This window comes from Sporothrix brasiliensis, assembly GCF_000820605.1.
Source record: "Sporothrix brasiliensis 5110 chromosome Unknown Cont19, whole genome shotgun sequence".
NCBI classification, from domain to species: Eukaryota; Fungi; Ascomycota; class Sordariomycetes; order Ophiostomatales; family Ophiostomataceae; genus Sporothrix; species Sporothrix brasiliensis.
The window spans coordinates 3,148,452-3,165,171 of NW_024467138.1; the positions used below are offsets into that span (position 1 = coordinate 3,148,452).

The window sequence follows — 16,720 nt, forward strand, 5'->3', positions numbered from 1 at the left end:
ACAAGGGCGGTTGCGCCTGGAAAGTAAACTGTGCATTACATCCCCAAGAGCCATATGCGAGGCGGCCAAGAGTCCCTTCCAAAATGCCCCATACCAAATCAAGTCTGCACGTGACCACTTTTCTTTTGTTCTTCACAGAAGAAAACAAGAGGACATTTTGAGAGATTCAAATAATCGCAGGTAAAAAGGTCTTTTGAAACAGTTTTGTATGACCATAGCTATGTTTTCTCTACGGTTTGCTTGATTTAAGGGTTACTTGGAGAGCAAGCGCGCCGAGTCTGTGAGTAGAACAATCCAGCCACGGGCAAGCCACAGAAACTTAGAGCACCACCCTGTTGGTCCCTTATACGTTTTCTATTTAAAGAAGTTAGGAAGAAGACGCAGCAAATTTGAAGTCAGAAGAGCTATCTCGGCTGTCTTGTGTTAGGCTGTCACCTTCTTTCTCCCATCGTCCCCTCGTTCAGTTTGCCGATCGGTTATTTCAACCGGTCAGCTGCCCGAACTCCCGGCTTTTTACGCCAGGACTCGCTATATTTTGAATACCCCACGCTAGGAAGGCTTACGATGCAAAGGCGGGCATTTTGGGGCCATAGTTCCCCTCCACATTCCTTTGGAGCGTGTGTTTTATTTTACTTTGACTATTTCAGGAGCGCTCTCGTCTTTTTCTGCTGTCGTCTCTCACCAGCTTCGAGCTCAGTCCTTAACAGTCTCTGCCGTCCCACCATTCCTCGCCATGGCCGCTCCGTATCCTCAGATCGTCCTTTTCGGTGACTCTCTTCTCCAGGGCGCCGCCGAAACTTACGATGGCTTCTCTCTCCAATCCGCTCTCGAGGCTCACGGCATCCGCCGCTACGATGTCGTCAACCGCGGTCTCTCTGGATACAACACCTCCCAAGCACTCCAGCTGCTTCCCAGCGTCTTCCCTCTGCCACCATCTGAGCCTTCGCCGTACACGCCCAAGATCGCTTACCTTGTCGTGCTACTCGGCGCCAACGATGCCGCCCTGAAGGCGGACAAGGACAACCAGCACGTCGACCTGGCCGAGTACGAGGCGAACCTCAAGGCCATCCTCACGCATCCCAACATCCAAGCCCACAAGCCCGGCAAAATTTTGGTAGTGACGCCTCCGCCGGTCGACGGCATCCGGCTGCACGAGTTCGAGCGTATCAACTACAATCAAACAAGAACTTCAAGGCAGGCACTCGTCTCTGCAAAATATTCGGAAGCGGCACGCCGTGTAGCTCAATCTGTGCCTAACACCGCTATCGTGGACCTGAACAAGGCACTAATGGACCTCGCCATTGCGCGCACGGCGGGCTTTGATCCCAAGGGCAGCGTTGTGCTCGGCGACGAGGCTGGCGGCCAGCGCGGCTACCTGGCAAACCTACTGTCGGACGGACTGCACCTCTCCGGTGAGGGATACCGGGTTTTCTTTGAGGAGCTTCGGCCACACATCGATCCTCCTAACTCGCGTGAAACCGTGGAGGGCTGGATCTACCCCGAATGGCGGCAGGCTCCCTGGTTGCAGAAGTAGATGGAGATTAGAGCGGACAAGACAACATTCAGGGCTTTAAAGGGCATTCAAAATGGCAAGATACGGTCTTGCGGTCTTGCAACCGACAAAGAATTGCGCGTGGATAGACTACTGTTAATGTAGACCTTAGAGTCGCCAAATGCTTATAAGTGCACTGCAAGAAGTGTTTCCCCCTGAATCGAGAGACATGCCCTTTGATGGCCGGTAATAAGGGCAGAAGACTCTTTCCACTTTGGGCGAGCCTCTGAGACAGCTCTTAGCTTACGCCCACTTACACTTACACTTTATCGCAGCCAATTATTACCTGGCAACGCGCTTAACAATTCGCGCTTTCCATAACCAGAAGGCGCTTGTAACACGCGGTCGTTTAGTAGTGGCAGTAAATCGTATATGCGCTGTAGGTCGTAGTTGCCTTGTGAATATGACTACTCCGTACATTCGCCGCCCAGGTATTTTACTAAGAAAATCGCTGAAACCTGAAAAAGTTCCGCCTTCGCAACGTCGACGGTATCATCTCCAAACACAAATCATTTCTCCCATCGCCTCTCCCTTTCGCTCTCGATCACGAAACCGTCTTTTCGACATTCATTCCAGTGCACCCAACTCACCAGTTTTTCCTTACACCTACAAGACAAAACGACTCCCCTCCGTTCGATATCAACCTTACTTCGTACTCGCTCCTGCCTCTCCCCCTTTTTGCCTCGTCGCTCTTTCCCGATTCTCGAACTCTCGAACAAAACGCCCTTCCGTCCTCAGTCTTGTCTAGGCCTCAACAGCTCCTTCCCCATCCTTCCAGCCGGCAGACCAGCGCCAACGCCCTTGCTTCGAATAACCTTTAAAGCAGGTCCGCACCCTCTTTCGGCTGCAGCGTCCCACGTCGCCCCTGCCGTCGTCTGAAGATTCCAAGTCCGATATCTCCCACATCCCATTCTCTTTGCAAATCAACAAAGAAACTTGGACAAACAAACACTATCCAAACAACTTTCTCGTCTTCGACCATCGAGGCCGTTCGTTTTGGAATCCACACCAGTCAGCAAAGTCAATTTAGCAACCACTCTATCCTACCTCTATCGGATCTCTGTCCCTAAAGACATTAAAAGCCTTTGGCGTCGATAACGAGCTCTGCTGTTGCGAGACTCTTCATTCAAACTACATACTGTACCCCGGGGAAATTGAAATCCGAAAGCAAAGTACGACATCCACAACATCGCAATTCCCATTTAGGTACAGCGCTGCGAAGGCCTCTTCGGTCTGCAATCACGAACGCCTGCTTTCCTCGACAGCGTCCGTGCAAATTGACAACACCATAGCCCGGCACATATCACAGCTTGATCAGATCTTTCCCAATTCAATAAGCTACAACGACACGCCCGCCGCGTGTGTGGGCAGCAGAGAAGGAGCAAGCGACGGTCTCCGGGCTGATTTGCGGCGTGTTTGTGGTGTAGAGGAGTTCATTGTGTCGTCAGCACATATCTTGACACAAAGAAACACATCAGCTCGAATTCGAAAGGCCAAGAAGACAACGAATTAACGGTAACAAAGAGTAAAGGACAGACGAACGAAACCTTGTGCGACAAACCACAAAAACGACAACCAAGCTCCGCGCAGGATATCGAACTGCCCCTGCTAAACGCGCCAACCAACAGCTCAAGCGGCGAAAGCGCTCTGCCTTGCTCTCGTCGATTTTGACTTTGAGCAAAAACGTCGGTCGCCTATCCGTTATTTACGGCGGTTTTCTCTCTCCCACCGACGGCTACCGCATCCCTCATATACACGGCCACTGAGGGCATGGATACTCACTTTTTCGTGAGCCGTGAAGAGTTCCACAATGTCCAGATGGACGTTAGGCAACTGCAAGCCGTCCAATCGACCCAGATTGAACGGATACAGCGCCTAGAAAAGCGTCACCAGGACGATGCGGCAATGCGGTCGGCGTGGTCGAACTCCCCGTTCCCAAGCGCGTTGGTGGGAACACCGCAGCACGGTACGTCTTTATGTGTGTTAATATGCTTAACCATTATCCCCGCACCCCTTTCGCTAACAACTGTTCTTCTTAGGACCTATTCGGATACCATCCACAGAGAATTTTGACCTCGATGAGCAGAGTCAAACACTAGGTTCTTTACACCTCGAGCCTGATGATGAACCGATTCGGAGAGCAGCCGCCGCCTCGCGGGCCAATAGTGTCCGCTTTGATGAAAGCGCCAACTTGACCCAAAGCGGCAGAAGCCTCAATGACATCGGCCCCTTCCGACCCGGGAGCAGCCTAATGATGGAACGGTCACTTTCACACAAGTCAGATGGCAGACACAGCTCCGCCGGCCACTCTGTGCACTCTGTACATTCTGCGGCCTCCGGGCGGGGAAGTAGTATCGCCCTCGACACCAACTACATGTCTGGTGGCCATGAAGACGACTCGCCCATTGACGTGCCTGAGCCGCCACCGGTATTCTTTGTGTTGGGTTCTGTGCCGGCCATTATCCGGTGCTGGCTCACAAAGGATTTTGCCAACAACACTCTAATATATGCAGCAGTCTGCACTGGCGCCCGAAAATCGACAATCGATTTCTCCCTCGTCAAGGAGCTTGGCTTAGATGACCTTGTCTATCGCGAGGTCGACAACTCTTTCAAGATCCATCTGCAGACATACCTTGCAGAGGCCATTCCCGCAACGAAATCGACAGTCCCCGTTCCACAAATCCCCTTCCTCGCAATCAACTTTGAGGTTGTCGGGGCGGAACATATTGCTGATAGTGAAAATAACAATGGTATCCGTATCTTCATCGGCAGTGATGCCCTCCGGGCTCACAGTGCGGACATCCTGTTTTCGCGGAACCTCCTATCCGTGTACAGCAGTGAGCGAGAGAAGCTGACAGTCCCCTTTGTTCGGCCTGAAAACGACGCTCTGTTTAAGAACCTATGCACGGTCAGCGCCGTTCCAGGTCGGCTCAAACTCAATGCTGCTGCTGCAGAATTTGTTTCCAGCGATGCCAAGTCCCGTGACAGCATCAACGGCGCTGACGACGAGCACAACCGCCTGGACGAATACGACGACGATGAGTTGGACAGCTTACCTGATGATGAGTCACGGCACTTCCATGGCCAGCAAGATGACAATGCCGACCAGGAAGGTCCACATCTCCGTCGTGGACCACCTGGCCTTCAGAATCTTTCGGGTACTGCTGGCAACTCCAGTATCCTGACCCCTGGTGCGATCTCTCCAACGTCGGCCCATCCCATCCCGCCTGCGAAGTGGCACGAGGGAGCCTCTGGTGCTGCTTCTGAGAATGGGGCCGAGGGTGAAAAGGTACCTCGAAACTCTACCAGCTCAGACTACTCGGGGAAAGATGCGGGTCCCAACGCGGATGGCGGTCGCCGTGATGCGAGCGCCATCTGGGGCTCGTGGCGTCAAGGTGGTTCCACTACAGGTAGCGACGGTGGGCACCGAGAGAATGGTCCTTTGAGTGGGTACCAGCCGGCTGGGCGCTCCCGAACAATGAAAGTTCTCAAACCAAAGGTTGGCAACGGTTCAACATCCGCTCGAACCGGATCCTCGTATGAGCCTCCGCCGCCCCCTCGCTCGAGCGGCGAGCATCGCCGAAAGAGCCAAGGACCTTCTGGCACGGCCGTCTCTGCAAATGAGGGCGGCAGCGGAAGTGGCGGGGGCAACAATGCGGCCAGTGTGGGAAACGGTGGCGGCACCACGACGGGAGGCAGCGCGACGCCCTCAAATGTGATTCGGTGGGAATCCAAGCGCAGCATCAGCAGTAGCAATGCGGCCGCGCACAACGCTGGGCATGGGAAAGAAAACAAGGCCCAGCAAGGCCTTGCCGCGCTGGAGCTCCGGAACAACACTTCTTCGGCGCCTCGGACGTCCAACCCTGTTGGCGGCGCCTCTGCATTTGCATGGATGAAATCGTCCAGGCCGCAACCTTCTTCAGCCGAGTGAGCGAAGCCGGGGGCACGAGTTTGACGATTACGCGCTTTCTTTGTGCCGAAATTCTGAACATTCATTGCCACTTAATTAGTTACCAGCAGCCAGCACCTTTTGCTCGCTTGGCGTTTATTTTGTTTTGGGCTTCCTCAACCCGGACCCCCCTGAACCGGATTTATGCAAACTGCCGGGATATCACTACAGTGCTACTGGAGGACGATTTGGGGACGTGGCTTATGGCAGCGGGAAAAGATGTATGTTTTCGAGTGTATGGATTAGGTCCCAGGCAACGTGTGACTGCAGGCCAATGTCCCAAATGGCTCCAGGTGCGTGAGTAGGCTGCGGCTGTCAAGAAAAAGTAAAATACCGATTCAATGTCATTGAATTCGAAGCCAAAAACACCATAAAAATATAATTATTATATAAAAAAGTAACGTGGAGGAATCAGTCGTAAATACATTTTATCAGCAGTGGGTTAATTTTTTTAAAAAAATAAAAGTATATGTACAACATGCTCGGTAAGTCATCACAAAGACCTGTTACCAAAACAACCACACCAAGCTCCATCTAGATCTTGGCCGACAGCAACGATGACAATGCTGTCTTGGTGTCGGCGCTCGTGTCCTTGACAAGGCTGACGATGTTGCGGAACGCCGGGATGCCCGCGTCGCCCATAGTCTCATACATCCAGCTCTCCGATGTCGTCACCGTCGCACCCGCCGTCCGCAGCCGCGCCAGCGCAATCGGCACCTCTTCGCGGTTGCACGACGACACACCATCCGCGAGCACGAATACGCGATAGCCCGCGGCCAGCAGGTCCAGGGCGGTCTGCGTGACGCAGATATGGGACTCGATGCCGACGATGACGACGGACGACAACGAGGACGCAGGGCCGGACGCAAATGCGGCCTTGACTTCGGGTGTCCACATACTAAAGAGCGTCTTATCGGCATCGACGAGCAGCTTGGCCTTTGTGGCGTCGGCCGCGTCCGTCGACGTGGAGTACAAGGACGACAGCTCGGGGACAGTGTCGCCAAGCCGGGCACGGTTCTGGGTGGTCACGACGACCGGGATGTCGAGGATGGCGGCGGCACGGAGCACCTTACGGGAGGTGAGGACTCTTGCGGAAAGTTAGAGAATTAAATTAAAAAAATAAAATAAAAAAACTAAACACCGACAGATGCCGAGGAGCACTTGGATTATGGAGAGGGAGGACGGGACATACACTTTGTCAAACTCGTGAATGGCATTGCGGAACTTCTCCTGGATGTCACAGACAAAGACAGCCGAGTTGGGCACACGGAGGGTCGCGGCAGAAGCCATGGTTGGGGGTGTACTGCTGTGGAAGCGGAAGTTCGGACGAGGGAGAGGCGGCCGGTACGGTGAGCGGCTATAAGTCTGAGGGGCGAGAAAAGGAAGGCGGGATATGACAGGGCCGGTGGCTACAGCGACTCGCTTGGGAAGGGCAAGAGAGAGCGGCGACAGAGACATGAAAAGTATAGGAAAGAAACTGAGAGGCTACGATGGCGGGAGTCAAGTTGTGCGGTGGCCGATTTCCATGTGTCCGGCTAATAATACGTCGTCGGCCGCTGTCAATTGACGGCTTCCGTACTGCGGGGAGGCCAGCCAGCAAGCTGTGTGGGGTAGCCTAGGCACAAGGGCTGCTTCTTCGTCACCCATACCTCTATGGTCCATAGCTTCGGCAATAGCCCCCTCAAAGGCTCCCGGAGCTCTTCAGTTCCGATTGTGTGGGCTTGGGTGGTTGGTTGTATTTTCTTCTTTCGGCAATCTTTCCTCTTGCGAGTGTTATAATATTGTATTTGTTTTCAATGATTTTCTGGCACACGCGTGCATTTTTTGTGTTATTTTGTCAAGTATCGGAGTTGCATGGAAAGTAAACCAAGCTGGTATACACAATAATATTATATAAAAATAAATATTACCTTTACGACACGATCCTGACACAACGAGCCCAGGGTCCTTAACCAGAACTGTGTTTACATATTACCCCGAGTGTCTGGTCGCCACCGGACTTCGCAAAGTGCACATTATACGAATGCTCTCGACCAGAACTCACTGCCGTTAAGAATGTTGGGGTGTGGCCGTAACTCATCTAAATCGGGCATGCCGGTCGCGTTGTGTTCCTGAACACTGTAGCCTTGTGCATGATGATACAGCAACATGTAAGCTGAGATGTAATACTGGTCATGGGTATTCGGGTGTGTCGCACCCTGCGCGTCACGGTTGAACACAGCCAAGGACACGGTTCCGAGCAAATTTGAGCGCTCCGATCAATGGCAGCACAAGGAGGGCAACCAAAGCTGACAATGGCCACGGTCCGTAGAGAGCACCAGATGTTGTATTCTTTTGCATAAATTTTTATATTTTTGAAAAATAGGCTTTGTGCATGTATGCAGGGTTTATGAAAAATCAAAACATGATGCACGAATATTTCTACACTAAATGTCCTTTATGTTCTGCTTCTGCTCTCTCTCAACTTAGTGTATGGGATACCTGGTAAGAGGAAGATAGTAGGCTGAAAGAAAAGTAACAGGGGGCATGGATAAAGAGGGGGCGGAGGACGGAAAAGTAGGAGGGTGGGTGTGTGAGGTTTGGAAGAGTGGGTAAAGGATCATGGAGACGTCGTCTTCTATTTCAGGGCCGCCTGGATCGACTCGAGGACCTCAACCTCGATCTTGGCCTCGGCAATGTCCTGCTCGCTACCGGAGCCGTTGGCAATCTTCTGCGCCTCGGCCAGCTGCGACTTGACAGCCTCCGCGCTGAAGTCCTCAATGGGGTAGCCCTCGACGGCGTTGATGCTCAGGACGGAGTTGGGCTGGACGATGGCGAAGCCGCCGGACACTGTGGAGGGGAAAGAAGGTTAGCTGGGTCGAATTTTTGTATTGTGGCGACCGGTTCGACATCCCGTAGCCGGTAGCTGGCCGGCGCCAGCCGAACTCGGTCACAACCTCCAGAGGGCAGACTCACGGAAGAACTGCTTGTTGCCACCGCTCTCCTCAACGACCTCGATCAGGCCAGGCTTCAGCTGCTCAATCGACGGAACGTGGTTGGCCAGGACACCCATCTCACCGGACTCGGCGGGGATGTTGACCTGCACGACGTCCTGCGACTTGTAGATGGTCTATTTGTATGTTAGTATGGCGTCTGCAGCCGCGCTGGTCGGAATGATCGGTTCGTGGCTGTGCGGTAGGCTAGGGTGTCCGGTCTGAATCAATTGGGTATACGGGGAGCAACGCATATATTCGTATTGGGGATGTGACGTGGTCCATCTCGTTCGTGTTGGTCATTGCGCGGTTTAAATGCGTACCTGGTGAGGCAGAGACAAGCTCAGCTTGATCTACATGGCGACAGCACGGTTAGCACAATACGGTTCACTCAAGCTTCTCCGTGAAGCAGTGGTAAGGTTCGAAGCATCGATGGCGGAGGGACTTGCCTTGTCGGGGACAGCATCGGCATAGGTTCTCCGCTGGAAAGCGACCCGCGGGACCATTGTCGGGCGCGCGCGCAGCGCAGCACGGGCAATGCGCATCGAGTTCATTGTGACGGGGGCGAGAAAACGAAGGTTTGGCGATGGCGACAGGTGTGAGAGCGAGAGAGAAACCGATCAATTGGGTTTCTGGGAGGCGGCGTGGATGCGTGTCGGTTGCAGCTTTCGGAGGACGGGAGCAAAATACATCGCCAAAAATGAAAATAGATTCCGATTTTGCTTCGAGCCCCCCCAAGGGGCCGGATCCACCGTCTACCCGCACCCTGCTTAGCCGGCAATTAGGGTCACATGATAATTTCACCTGACATGTCACACGATAATTCACATGATGTAAAAACAACTCAAAATGGCTTAAATAAATATCACAATATCAAGAGTGGGAAATGTGGTTTAGGCGCATGTGGAGTCCGTTACGTTCCGAGACAGGGGCGATAACTGCCCGGCAAACCAGCCTGTGCGAGGAACATGACCTCATCATGACAACGCACCCGCCAGTGCCTCTGCGCCTCACTCCGTTTTCGGGCGACTTAACATCATGGAATCAAGAGGAAAAAGGAAGTTTCTTGTCGGGCGGATGACGAAGACAAGATGAGAAACCGAGATGTTTGTTTCGGTGCTCAGTGTTGCGCAAAGCGCAAACGGAGCACTCGGAATGGAATCTCTTAGGCACAGTCGAATTGTCACTGTTTGTCACTGTTTGTCACTCCGGCAAATTGTATCGGGCGAGCTGCGTCAGCTTCTCAATGCACTCGAGCATACTTCCCTACTGGGCGAATGGCCCGACAAAGTGTAGGATACGCTGATTTGTTCGACACCCTTTTTCCTGCTCATGCCACAAGGGCCGCCGCTCTAGACAGGAAGAGTCTGGGTGGCGTGCTTTTTTTCGAACTCTGTTCTGGTATGCCAACAGTCGTATTATTGATCACTAGACCCATTGTTCGACAATCTTTTTTACACCACCCTGCTGGCAGGCCCTTCTGGCGGCCCACGACGACGACCATCTTGGGCGCCTATCGAAAATCCCTCAAAGACAACCAAAGTTGTGGAGCAAAAGAGAGCAGAGGTTTTCAACGAGGCTAAACTTGTCAAAGGGGGTTTGGTAGGGGCTTGAAACCCACTACAAATTGCTAATCAACTAGTAAAGGGGAAAGCGTGCGTGCTACCGCGTAGCTCGGACTCTATTAAACTGAAAACAAAAACCATATAAAAGAACTACGTTGGTGAGAAGAAGCGAATAGGGAGATACAATGGTCGCGTGCATCTATCTTGTAGGAGCTGCTCTTTTCTTCCCTGTCCCTCGCTTCCTCTCACGACAATAGCAGCTCCCGGTCCCAAAGCTGCCATTTTGCTATGGGTTTCTTGTTCCGTTGGCCATGTGATCACGGGAGGACAATAGAAGCCCAAGATCCTTCGAAAGCAAGCCTTTGTTCTACGCTGCACGGCTTGTCACAGCCATCGTACAATTCGTCGTCTGCCTTTTTAGAAAGACGCAAGACACTCTTCCATACCCGCTTCGTCCGTTTATTTTATTATTTATAATTTATTCTCTGTGCTCGTGGGAGGAAGCCCATACCGCCAAATTTGGAGACATATTTTTGGTCATCATGGACCAGCCTTCTTTGTCTCGTGCCCACTTCTCCCTTTCGCCGTTCGCTTTTCGTGATGCTTTCGTCCTACAACGTAAATTAGTCCGTGTATTCAATATCCTTCTGTTCGTATCCCATGCCAAGTGGGCCAAGCTTTTGCAGAACCAGCTTAGGCTCGGGACCATGAAATGCTTGTGGAAACATGCCGCACTCCGTACAGAAGGACAAGAATCACTCGCTTAGTGCCCATTCTCACCATTGAAACGGACGACTTGCAAAAACGGTGCACTAAGTTTTAGTGCATGCTCACCGCTGTTGAGGCAAAACGGAACAGACAAGGGAACCGCTCATTGCCGTTCGTTCCTTCTCTTGCGTGGTGTGCTCGCCTTTGGAGTGTTTCGATTTCACATTCCAATTTAGGAAACAACAACATGAATACACACCCCCAGTCGCTGGGCTTGCCTTATGGTTGCGCACTGTTCACACAACGGCCCTCGAAATCTTACGGTCGTAGGGAAGGATGGGAAGGTAATTCGTAGACGGGCGAATCTTGGGAATCCCTCTTCTTATTTATTGTCTGGGTGCGTTTACGATCATAGGGTCGCCCGCCCGTCATGTTGGTGGGCAGCCGTGGTTTCTGGGGAAAAAGGAAAGTGCATACGACTTTGCACCTGCCCTTTGTACTGTACCCATTTCTCCCTCCTTTCGTCCAAACGCGGCATGAGCGCCAAATGGTCCAAAAGAGGAAGCCGGACACGAAACAGGAAAACAGCTGTTTGCATTTTGCTTCGCTTTGGCAACTGCGGGGTTGCAATAACGACGACGCGATAGTTTCACGGAGCGGGCTTTGATGAGAGAAAGAGGGGAAAGCAAAGGGAAGCGACAAGAAATAAGGAAATGAGGGTGCTTGTGTGTCGTGGGGGTCACCGTCCAGTTCGGCACAAAGCCAGACAAGACCACTGTAACTACAACCTTTGATGTTGATGCTGGTTGCCCACTGCGCGTTGAAACGACGGCATAATTCATCCATCTCACAACGTGGAAATGGTATGGACGGCAAGACGCGTGCCGAGCATTTTACAAATTACGTTGGGACCGTAAATAAAGTGACGATGCATTCATGCGGGCCAGTAGCCTCAATGCTTGGCATGCGTGCAGTCTTTTGCTGTCCCCTCTTCCTAGCTAGCTCATGTGTGCTGCACCGCGGTCCCTTTCATGTCACGCAACAATGAAAGATTCAATGTGTCTGAGAAATAGAAGACAATGGCGGGGAAATCATGTAGGCATTATGCAACCGCGAGGGTCACATTGCCCTATGTCGGATCTCAGTTGCTCCAACCCGGATAATGGGCGGTCCTGTTTCGGCCGTTCTTTCTTTTCGTATAATTGAGTAACTACGGCCGTGCCAGGAATTGCGGTGAACACATTTGAAAAGCTCCCTCCCATTTTCATTTCGACGTTTCTACACTGCCCTTTTGTAGATCGACACTATTAAAGCGACGATACAAACAGGGTCTACACTACCTAACTTTGGATTATTTGTTGATTGTCAAGGAAGAGGAATCTCCATGCTCGTCGATCTTGTGCTGCGTCGACCCAGCTTTTCCCGACAGGCCTGTGCTGTTTTAATATCGGTGGCCGGCCACAACTGCTCGACGACGACAAGAACACGGGCCCATGTTCATACCGAGCATACTCGTTGACAGCTTGTCGAAGCCCAGCGCGGCAAGACCTATGAGAGGACGCACTCGACTGGACCAGAGAGCCTCTGTGACGGAAGGCCGGGATTTGTACGCTCCCTGCCAGTCACCGTGACTGTTCTCCTGGATGTTCGGTACCGACAGCAACGCCGGGTTGATCGTGTGCTTTTTGATCGTTTTCAAATATGGCGTATGGCTTTTGCGTAAACCGCCGCTTGTGGCGGTCAAATCACAATATCAAAAGACAACACACTCGTCCAGCACCATCGCAATAAGGATGGACGCTACGCATCTAGGTGCTTGTCAACGTGCAGTAGATCCGCATGGCTACGGACTACAGAGGAGCAGGTGGACAAAATCGAAGAGGCCATGGCAAGCATGAGCGACCCAATGAGAGCAAGACGACCAAGATGGGCGCATGTTCAACCTTGCAAGCGAAAAAGTAACAAGTCACGTAGCATGAAATGGCTGTTGGAGAGCTGTTTTGCCGCTCCCGTCAAAAATCGAAAAGAGGAGTTGTCTCATGTGCCTTTTGTGCCATATCCTAGCTTAAAATCTTGATCGTCTATTTTACGGGTTACCTACCTGGTTCTTTCTGCAAGCTAAGGGAGCTGCACCGTTATGTTTTGCGCGCAAGGCAATGGGGCACGAAAGGGAATTTGTATATCCAGTGCCATGACATTGAGTATCAACGAGACAAGAAGATGGCGTCAGAAAGAGTGCAGGCGAGAGTGGCAGCAGCTTGACGACGTTTTTTGTGAGACGGCCAAATAAAGTAACAAACCAACAGGGCCTTTTTACCGTCGTTGAATACGAATGGTGCTGGAGTGCGTAGTCAGATTCACTCATATTATGTTTGAATACGATATCCTGAATTCGGAACGGCAAGTTGTATGGTGCCCGTCGAAACTGGTGACGATCGCGAAACGGAAAACGAAAATCAAGATTATTTCGCATTCCATGCTGGCTACATCCAGCTCTTCTTAGGTTCCAGGTTTGTTCTTCTACTTGTCTTTTGTTTTCCCTGCTCGCGGATGGGACATGCATGTCGAAATGAATTGAAAAAGATGCATCTTTCGTCCTTTCATTTTGGGAAATTGTTTCTTCGTTCGGCTGTTTCGTTTCAGGCTGTCGTCTTTCTGGCAAACAGGGGTATTTTTAGCTGGCACACGCTACGGGACATTTTTGTCTCCCGTAATTTTAACGGACAGGGCACACTTGAATATCGAGCACCGCGGCACAAAGAGTGAGGGTAGGGAGAAGTCAGGCAGGAAACAGATTCGAAAATAAATCTAAAATAAACCAAACCCGAAACCAAAATCAGGGTACAGAACAATGCCAAGCGCAGTTCGCAATTATGTCCAACGGGCGGTTCGAAATTGGTGTAAGATTTGTATCGTGCGGCTGGTTTTCTTGTTTGACGGTGGGTTGTGATTGTCGGCTATTGCGCCTCGTCTCACTTCTAAATCTACAGGGCCAAGCTCGCTAAGAATTGCTGCACAATTGCGGCACTGCTTAGTTATTACGGCGAAATACGGGCTACGAAGCAGACCTATTGTTTAGGGCCCAAGCGGGGGAACACAAGCTAAAGCACGATGTCCAACTAAGATACGGTATTGCGCTACATGCTTTGGTGGTGGACTGCGATGCGTGTTCGGTCCAATATCCCCAAAAGGCTCTAAGCGGTCTAAGGCTCGGCAGGGGGACGGGCAGGCGCGGCCTCTGAGGCCGCAGGGGCATGCCGATCCCTCGGCTCTCATATCGCCTGTGTATTTTTGTGGTTGCTTTTGAACTTCTGAGAGATATGTGCCAAGTTCGAATGTTCACGCTCCTGAACGAGTCACTGCTTTTTTATGCACACTGAAAAATTGTTATGGGGTCTTGTGTTGTTATGCCACGTTTACGAGAAACGCGTCTTCCTCGTTGAAATAAATCCCGAGAAAACAACACGGTACACTGAAATGACAGACCCACGAAAGAACTCTTGGAGACTGGCAGAAACGTAGCTGAATAACGAAAAGCCGAAATACAAATCTGCAGAAGCAAAGCAAAAATGGTGCCGGAAAATGGGGCAAATGCAGCCTAGGGCCAGTCAGAGCAGAACATATGTTTACGACAGACCTTCAAACTCCCAATATGCATTCAGGCATTGTAACACGGAGCAGGGCACCGTTACTATTGAAGTGGAATGAGAACTGGCGGACGACAGGGGAGCGAACCCTCTCCTTGTTCTCGTTTGCTCTATTACTCGTTTTGTTCCCCATTTCTTTTTCTTTTTTAGGCGATCGTTCTGTGGAGATCGCTGCTAGGAAGAGGCAAGGCGACAGTAGCCAAGATCTGAAATGCGATGAAAGCGTGTCGGGCTCCGTATTTAAGAAATAAAGAAATACAAAATGACACCTTCATAAAAAAGGCGTGACGAGAAGCTCGAGGGGAAAGGTGAACTATAACGAAGTACGGCCATAGAAAGTACGGGACATAGCGAAGTAAAAGCAGAAAAAAGCCAAATAAATAAACGAGGGACCCTCTAACCGTCGTCTGCCACTTCCTTTCGTAAGGAATCGTTTATTCACGGCGTACATTTGATTCGCTCGTTGTATATTGAATCGTCTACTTGATGACCATTTCGCTGGTCGAGGTTCCTCTCTCTGTCGCCATGGCTTTTCGCCCGGTCTGGATCGTCTTATGCAATGGACCCTGTTGGTGGCTGACCTAGAAGGAAAATATTTTCTTTCTTTCCCTACTTATTCTCTTCCCAAGCCCCAACGACGCCGCTGTTGGCGCAATACCTTGAGGAAGATTTTTTGTGGGTGGCGATGGCCGTAAAGAGCCCAGCGTTTCGAAGGGTTAAAATTTTGCTACTGAAGAAAAAAAATCCTGAGAAAGCGCGCCCTGGCCCCCAACAAACCACACGTAAACAGCGCTACTGGCTATTGGTGGGATCACAGCGCTGTAATTGACAAAACCCATCTCCCCGACTGCTTAGAAAATCAGTCATAAGAACCAAAAGCTAGCGCTATTAGCGATGTAAAATACAACATACACTCGGAGGTGTTCTGTCCGCCAACATCGGCACATGTAACAACCCTACAAAAGCTAGCGGCACTGCCAGCGTTCTCGGAGCCACAAACCCACAACGAGTGAGTAAAATGTCGCACGCTCGATGATCACAGTGCGTTATTGAACATCCACTGCCGCTGGCACTGTATTCAACGCCACAAATCATGGACAACGGAGTACAGTGGCATAAGTGGTAATCATACGGTACAATTGCAAAATGGCAAGACAGCGCATATGCAACCCCACACGAATTCCATTTGAAGAGAAAAGACCTCTCATTTTCGCAGAGAACCGCGCTATATTTGTCGCCGTTTTGGATTCAACCCGGCGTCGTTTCAAGAAAGAGGGAGAAGTATCTTATGTAGACTGCTCACGTAACGCATGTGCTTTGCGTATTACAGAGCAGGCGGCTGGGGCGCAGGCATTGGCGTGAGGAAAGCGTCCTGTTACGGAGCAGGAAATATTTCCGCGTAACAATTTTAGCAGGAGAGAATTGGCTTGTATTATGAGGAACCAGCAGACCCTGTCCCGACCGCGCTACTGCCGTTGCAGCGTCCTTCTCATTCGCCCCTTCCTAGGCGAGATGCACTACAAGTCGTATTACTGGGTCCCTCTGCATCTTTCCGTAAAACAAACGGCGGCGCATTTTACCATTTTCGTCGCATGGTTTAGCGCATTTCTTTCCGTTTTCTGCCTTTCCGGCACCTTCCTCTTTGTTGCCCTCTTTCTTGTAGTGCGCTGGGGGAGGTCACACCCCCGCAGCTTTTTTCGACAATTGATCAACCCCCGTCCCACCGTTCAGCGAGTACCGACTGGTTCCTTCATTCTCCGTAAGATACCCTCGTTCTTCCAGCGCGCCCCACCACCACGCTCATTCGCTGAGCGAGCGTTCAATACTTCGACGCCCCCCGTACGTCGCTCTTTCCTTCCGCCCCAGGGCCCAGAAAAATACGACAGGGTCAACCAAAAAACCTGATATTTTATTCTCCTAGAGCTGCCGCTCCCCCTCAACTTCCACGCTCATCTCATATCTACACATCAATTCCCGTTTCCATTCGAACCTTTTTCTGATTTCCCACCCCTTCGCCCTCCTCTTCCCACTTCCTACTCTTCAACCTCGACAGATTTGTGTCCTGATCTACGGTCACAATCTTGGACAGACCTCCTGGTCGATAACTCATCTTCACTAATCCGGTTCGCCTCGCCTCACCAAGTGGCCGCCCACCTTAAAAACGCTCCTCTTCTCCCGAGTTGCGTCCCCTGCTCGATTGTTGTTGTTCCTGCACAACACACCAAAGTCCCTGCATTCCCACCAGGCAACCTAAAAACCTGGAATACCGAGCTTCGAATATTAACCGTCTGACACGGACTATTTATTGAGGTTTTCTTCGCCTCTTT

At 51.4% G+C, this 16,720-nt stretch overlaps 4 protein-coding genes across 4 annotated transcripts; 2 read left to right on the plus strand and 2 right to left on the minus strand.

Annotated features, from left to right (window-relative positions):
• Nucleotides 1-733: 733 nt before the first annotated feature.
• SPBR_00952 (uncharacterized protein) lies at nt 734-1,534 on the plus strand (the record flags this gene model as incomplete). Its single annotated transcript, XM_040759271.1, has 1 exon — nt 734-1,534. The coding sequence occupies one exon, from the start codon at nt 734-736 to the stop codon at nt 1,532-1,534; it is 801 nt and encodes a 266-aa protein (XP_040618669.1).
• Nucleotides 1,535-3,926: 2,392 nt separating this feature from the next.
• On the plus strand, nt 3,927-5,483 carry SPBR_00524 (uncharacterized protein; the record flags this gene model as incomplete). The annotated part of the gene is made up of 1 exon (XM_040758843.1): nt 3,927-5,483. The coding sequence occupies one exon, from the start codon at nt 3,927-3,929 to the stop codon at nt 5,481-5,483; it is 1,557 nt and encodes a 518-aa protein (XP_040618670.1).
• Nucleotides 5,484-6,035: 552 nt separating this feature from the next.
• Nucleotides 6,036-6,791, minus strand: SPBR_00972 (isochorismatase domain-containing protein; the record flags this gene model as incomplete). The annotated part of the gene is made up of 2 exons (XM_040759291.1): nt 6,036-6,588; nt 6,694-6,791. The coding sequence occupies 2 exons, from the start codon at nt 6,789-6,791 to the stop codon at nt 6,036-6,038; spliced, it is 651 nt and encodes a 216-aa protein (XP_040618671.1).
• A 1,327-nt stretch (nt 6,792-8,118) lies between these two features.
• SPBR_00907 (F-type H+-transporting ATPase subunit delta) lies at nt 8,119-9,027 on the minus strand (the record flags this gene model as incomplete). Its single annotated transcript, XM_040759226.1, has 4 exons — nt 8,119-8,330; nt 8,457-8,610; nt 8,797-8,826; nt 8,968-9,027. 4 exons carry the CDS (start codon nt 9,025-9,027, stop codon nt 8,119-8,121), a joined length of 456 nt encoding a protein of 151 aa, XP_040618672.1.
• Between the last annotated feature and the right edge of the window lie 7,693 nt (nt 9,028-16,720).